The sequence below is a fragment of the Galeopterus variegatus genome, unplaced genomic scaffold, assembly GCF_000696425.1.
Source record: "Galeopterus variegatus unplaced genomic scaffold, G_variegatus-3.0.2 Scaffold280, whole genome shotgun sequence".
Lineage (NCBI taxonomy): Eukaryota > Metazoa > Chordata > Mammalia > Dermoptera > Cynocephalidae > Galeopterus > Galeopterus variegatus.
Window position 1 is genome coordinate 64,023 of NW_007726391.1, and position 6,170 is coordinate 70,192.

At 37.0% G+C, this 6,170-nt stretch overlaps 1 protein-coding gene across 1 annotated transcript in view; it reads right to left on the minus strand.

Annotated features, from left to right (window-relative positions):
• The window catches only part of LOC103585858 (protein FAN-like), a 190,747-nt gene that overhangs the window by 49,157 nt on the left and 135,420 nt on the right, over positions 1-6,170 (minus strand). Inside the window, exons 2-3 of the mRNA XM_008566950.1 lie at positions 5,928-6,039; positions 5,583-5,672 (exon numbers count right to left, since the gene is read on the minus strand). Of these exons, the coding sequence (XP_008565172.1) occupies positions 5,583-5,672; positions 5,928-6,039 (202 nt within the window). The remainder of the gene's footprint in view (positions 1-5,582; positions 5,673-5,927; positions 6,040-6,170) is intronic.

The following is a 6,170-nucleotide window of genomic DNA, read 5'->3' on the forward strand; positions in this document are numbered from 1 at the left end:
CGGGAGCGCCACCACGCTCCCAAGCGGCGCACTGTAGCAGTGCGCCACCAGGCTGGCCCCACACACTCATGTATTTTAACACATCTCAATCCATTGCAGACATTCTTTTTTGATGCTCAATTTGCCTCATTTTTGGTTCAGTGTCAGCCTTCAAGTTGGCCTTTGTGTCCTTTATTTCATTTACAGTAGTCTGTGATACCTTCTTACTTGCCATTATAACAAGATGTTCTCATTACGACAAGCTCATCTCACACATTTCCTGCTCCAGACTAAGAATCAGACAGTTCTCCAAAGAGCCCTCATCCTTTTAGTGGAAAGTGGTATTCAGAAGCCATATTCATGGTGCTGACTGCTACTGAGTTGTTTGTAGACCTTTACAGAAGACAGAGATAGGAAATACCTTCTTTAGAAAAGTATACAGAAACAAGATAAGAGTGCCCACTCTTTTTTTTCAGCCAGTGAGCGGCCGGTCTGTATGTGGGATCCGAACCCTCGGCGGGAGCGCCGCCGCGCTTCCCAAGCGGCGCACTGTAGCAGTGCGCCACCGGGCCGGCCCAGAGTGCCCACTCTTGCTACTTTTATTTGACATGGTACTGGAAATCCTAGCCAGGCAATCAGGCAAGAAAAAGAAATAAAAGTCATCTAAATCGGAAAATAAAAGTCATTTTCTGGGCTGGCCCAGTGGCGCACTGGAGAGTGCGCTGCTTGGGAGCGCGGCGGCGCTCCCGCCGAGGGTTCGGATCCCATATGGAGACCGGTTCCCACTCACTGGCTGAGCGCGGTGCAGGCGCAACTCTGAGGGTTGCGATCCCGTTGCTGGTCCCCGGTGCGGGCGCGACACCAAGGGTTGCGATCCCGTTACCGGTCAGTAAAAAAAAGACAAAAAGGGAAAAAAAAAAAGAAAAGTCATTTTCTAAAGTGAAATGGTCTCTGTTTGCAAACATCATGATCTTATATATAAAGAAAACCCTAAAGACTCCACAAAACTTAAAGAACTAATAAATAAATTAGGTAAAGATGCAGGATATGAAATCAATATACAAAAATCAGTTGCATTTATATACTAACAACAAACTATCCAAAAAAGAAATTAAGAAAACAATCCCATTACAATAACATCAAAAAAAACCCCCCAAAAACTAAATACTTAGGAATAAACATAACCAAGGAAGTGAAATATCTGTACACTGACAACTATGAAATATTGATGAAAGAAATTGAAGACAACACAAATAAATGGAAAGATCTCTCACATTCATTTGGAAGAATTAATGTTCTTAAAATGTCCATAGTACTCAAAGCAATCTACACAATAAATGCAATCTTTATCAAAACCCCAATGGCATTTTTTACAGAAACAGAAAAACAATACTAAAATTCATATGAAACCACAAAAGACCCTAAATAGCCAAAGCAATCTTGAGCAAGAAAAATAATGCTGGTGGCATCAAACTACCTGACCAATGGCATTTTTTACAGAAACAGAAAAACAATACTAAAATTCATATGAAACCACAAAAGACTCTAAATAGCCAAAGCAATCTTGAGCAAGAAAAATAATGCTGGTGGCATCAAACTACCTGACTTCAAAATATACTACAAAGCTATAGTAATCAAAACAGTGTGGTACTGACATAAAAAGACATAGAAACCAATGCGACAAAATAGAGAACTGAGAAATAAATACACACATTTACAATCAACTGATCTTTGATAAAGGTACCAAGAACACACAATGGAGAAAAGACAATCTCTTCAATAAATGGTGCTGGGAAAACTGGATATCCACATATAGAAGAGTAAAACTGGACCCTTATCTAACTCCATATACAAAACTCAAGTTGAAATGGATATAAGGCTTAAATGTAAGTCCTGAAACTGTAAAACTGCTAGAAGAAAATATAGAGGAAAAGCTCCTTGACATTGGTCTAGGCAATGATTTTTTTAGAGCTGACCCCAAAAGCACAGAAAACATAAGCAAAAACAGACAAATGGAATTACAGCAAACTAAATAAACCTCCACACAGCAATGGAAACAATCAAGAGAGTGAGAGAAAACCTACAGAATGGGAGAAAACATTTGGAAACCATACATCTGATAAGAGGCTAATATCCAAAATATATAAGGAATTCAAACAACCCAACTGTACAAAACAAAGAGTGTATTAAAAAAATAGGCAAAGAACCTGAACAGAGATTTCTCAGAAGACATACAAACAGCCAACAGGCATATGAAAAGATATTCAACATCACTAATCATCAGAGAAAGGCACTTCAAAACCACATTGAGCTATTATCTCATCCCTTTTGGAATGGCTATTATAAAAAGATGAAAGGTAACAAGTGTTGGCAAGGATGTAGAGAAAAGGGAACCTCTGTACACTGTTGGTAGGAATGTAAATTAGTACAGCCATTATGGAAAACAGCATGGAGGTTCCTTAAAAAATTAAAAATAGAACTACTATATGATCCTGTAATTCCACTTCTGGATATACACCCAAAGGAAATAAAACCAATATGTTAAAGGTATATCTGCACTACTATGATCTTTATAGCATTATTCACAATAGCCAAGATCAATTTGGGATCAATCTAAGTGTCCATCAACAGATGAATGAATAAAGAAAATATGATATACATAAGTGCATATATAAAAATATATAAATATATATAAATATAGGAAGGTACTTCAAAAAGTTCATGGAAAGATTCGTATGATCTTTTAATTCTATTTTTCCACAAACTTTCTGAAGTACTCTGATATATATACACACACACATATGTACACAGAATGGAATATTATTGAGCCTTAAAAAAGAAAGAAATCCCATCATTTGTGACAACATGGGTGAGCTTGAAAGACGTTATGCTAAGTCAAATAAGCCAAGCACAGAAAGACAAATACTGCATGATCTCGTGTATAATCTAAAAAAGCTGAACTCACAGAAGCAGAGAATAGGATGGTGGTTGCCAGGGGCTAGGGACAGGTGAAATGGGGAGATGTTGGTCAGAGTGTACAAACTTTCCATTATGCAGGATGAATAAATTTTGGAGGTTTAATGTACAGCTAGTGACTATAGTTAATAATACTGTATTTTATACTTGAAATTTTCTCAGAGAGTAGATCTTAAATGTTCTCTCACACAATAAAGCAAGTAACTATGTGAGGTGCTGGATATGTTAATTAACTTGATTGTGGTAATCATTTCACAATGTGTACATATTTCTAAACATCACATTGTACACCTTAAAAATACACAGTTTTTATTTGTCAATTATATCTTGATAATGCTGGGGGGAAAAGAGAAAAGTACATAAATCCATATAAGCATTTCCAATTCAAATGTGAGATTACAAGGCTTTACTTAACTTCTTTAATATTATATTTATATCTCTATTATTTTATACTGAAAATCTTGGTCTTGGCATTAACGAAAATACTCAATTGCTTTATCAAACTATATAAATCTATGTGTATATGTATATAAAGCAGTTTCAATATAATAATATCTATTAACAATATTATTACTGAAAATAGTTTATAACTTCACAATTCTTTTCCAACTTAGGATATATCTCACACAGTCAAATTCCTGTGTTGTGAAGTTGCCTGTCTACTGTTCTATCAGTTGATTTCAAACCTTCAGAAATAATAAAATAATTCTCTATGGATAATCTCCAACTTTACAGTTAAGGTTTGGTTTTTTTTTTCTTTCCATTTTCTCTTGATTTTTAGGATTTACTGTTTCTTTCTAAATTTGATTTTATATTAAAAATCTATAAAATATTTATTATATGGTTCTTAAACCAAAGTTAGAAAAAAAGGTACATCCAGAGAACTATAGTTTCCATCTCTATATTATCCCCCTGATCTCTCCCTCCTCTGTATAAAGAACCATTTACATTAGCTTTTAGTTTATGCTTCCAATTTTAAAAAATATAACCAAAAAATAATTCTCCCACCCTTTCTTTTTTTTTTTTTTTCCCTTTTTTTTGTCTTTTTTTGTGTCCGGCAACGGACCGCAACCCTCAGTGTCGCGCCCGTACCGGACCGGGACCGGCAACGGGATCACAACCCTCGGTGCTGCGCCCGCCCCTCGCTCAGCCAGTGAGCGGGAACTGGTCTGTATGTGGGATCCGAACCCTCAGCGGGAGCGCCGCCGCGCTCTCAAGCGGCGCACTGTAGCAGTGCGCCACCGGGCCGGCCCTCCCACCCTTTCTTATATGAAAGGTGGCATATAACAAACAGTTCTCTGCCCCTTGCTTTTTGCATTTAATCTGTGCCAGAGATCACTCTACAGCACAGTACAGAATTTCTTCATTCCTTGTTACAGCTGCATACTACTCCATTATGAGGCCATTCCTTTATATTCAATTCCCCTATCAGATTGTTTCCAGTCTTTTGCTGTTACAATCAACACTATAATAAATAACCTTGTACATGTCCATTTATATATTTGCCAGTGTATCCTTGAGATAGTGTCCTAGAAGCAGCATTGCTAGATCAAAAGGTTAATGCACATGCAATTTTGCTAGCTATTACCAAATTCACCCCCATGGGGTTATACCATTTTGTCCTAATAAGAACTTTAAAATTACAAAAACTGGTTTCAGTTTGCTATCTTATATTCATGTTTTAATAATAAATAAATGTATTTAATTTTAAGTAGGACATTATTATGATATAGGACAGAGGAGTGTTGAGAGGGAAAAAGGTATGAAATTAGGGAAAAAATACACATATAAGCAAAATTCCAGGGGCAAGACAGCAAGGTGCTATGTTCAGGAAATTGTGATTGTCTAGTTTGATAGAATAGTAAGGAAAAGGTATGTCCTAAGCTACAAAACATAAAGCTAAATGGTTTTTACTTGGCTTATATTTACACAAATACTGCATGTTTTTGATTATTCAAGGATAAAATCTGAAGAAGACTAAAAATTAAAGTGTTTAATGTCAAAGCATTTTCTAAGTTGTGGCCTATAGTTGTTAAGCAAGCTCCCAAAATGAAATCATTAGCAGATACAATTTTGCTGGAATAACTTTAATCTTAGTTAATTCCAAGTTGGCATTTTAAACAAAAAACTTCATTACACACTTTTGTACATAGATTTCAAAAGGTAAGATCAAATAAACAGAATATGTTTTTATAGTAGTAAGCAATAGTTACTGAAGTATAGAGAAATCAGATTTTGCTTTTATTTCAAATACATTATTCATTTCGAAAATGCTGATTTTATACCAGTCTTATATTTTATGGTCATTACCTTATAACACCATAACCCAAATAATTGACAGCAGAGTACACTGCTGAACTGCAAGTGCAATGCAAGAAAAAAGTGATGGGACGGATGAGAGTCCTATCCAGCTGATATAAGACACCCACATCCGTAGAGAAATTAGAACAAATGCTTTTTAGCTTTGAAAATATTTGAAGTTATAACAGCAACTTATAAATCCACACTGCTTGTTACTTTCCTAATAAGAAAGAAGGGGGAGAACCGTATATGATCATACATTAAATTTTTAAATATCAGAGATGGAAAAGGTTAGTGAGTGCATAGACATGCAAAAGCTTTGTCACCTTTCATCAGGACGGCCCCTGTGCTGAACATGATTGACTGTATGCTGTTCAAAGTAGTACTCCTCCAAGTTAAGCAGCAGCAAGGAAAATCTAAATTGGGGGGGGAAAAACAACTTTCATGTTTATTTTTTACAAAGTATAAGAAAGCAGGATATTTAAAACATTTCATACAAAGTGCTTTTCTATTCATTAAACAAACACTTATGAAGCATATACAGTCAGGTGTCGCTTAATGACATGGGTACATTCTGAGAAATGTCCTTATGCGATTTCCTCATTGGTGAATATCACAGAGTGTACCTACTCAAACCTAGATGGTACAGCCACCACCCACCTCAGCCGTACAGTGTAGCCACCGTCGTATAGGCGGTCTGTCGTTTCTGCGGTGGGTGCTTAATCAAAACGTCCCCGCACAGGGCCAAGCGCTCGCTCTCTCTGGCCAGTGGGGAAGGACGCCCTGCAGAGAATAACCTCTATGGCAAAAATGAAATCGCCGGGCCGGCCTGGTGGCGCACTGCTACAGTGTGCCGCTTGGGAGTGTGGCGGCGCTCCCACCGAGGGTTCGGATCCCACATACAGACCAGTTCC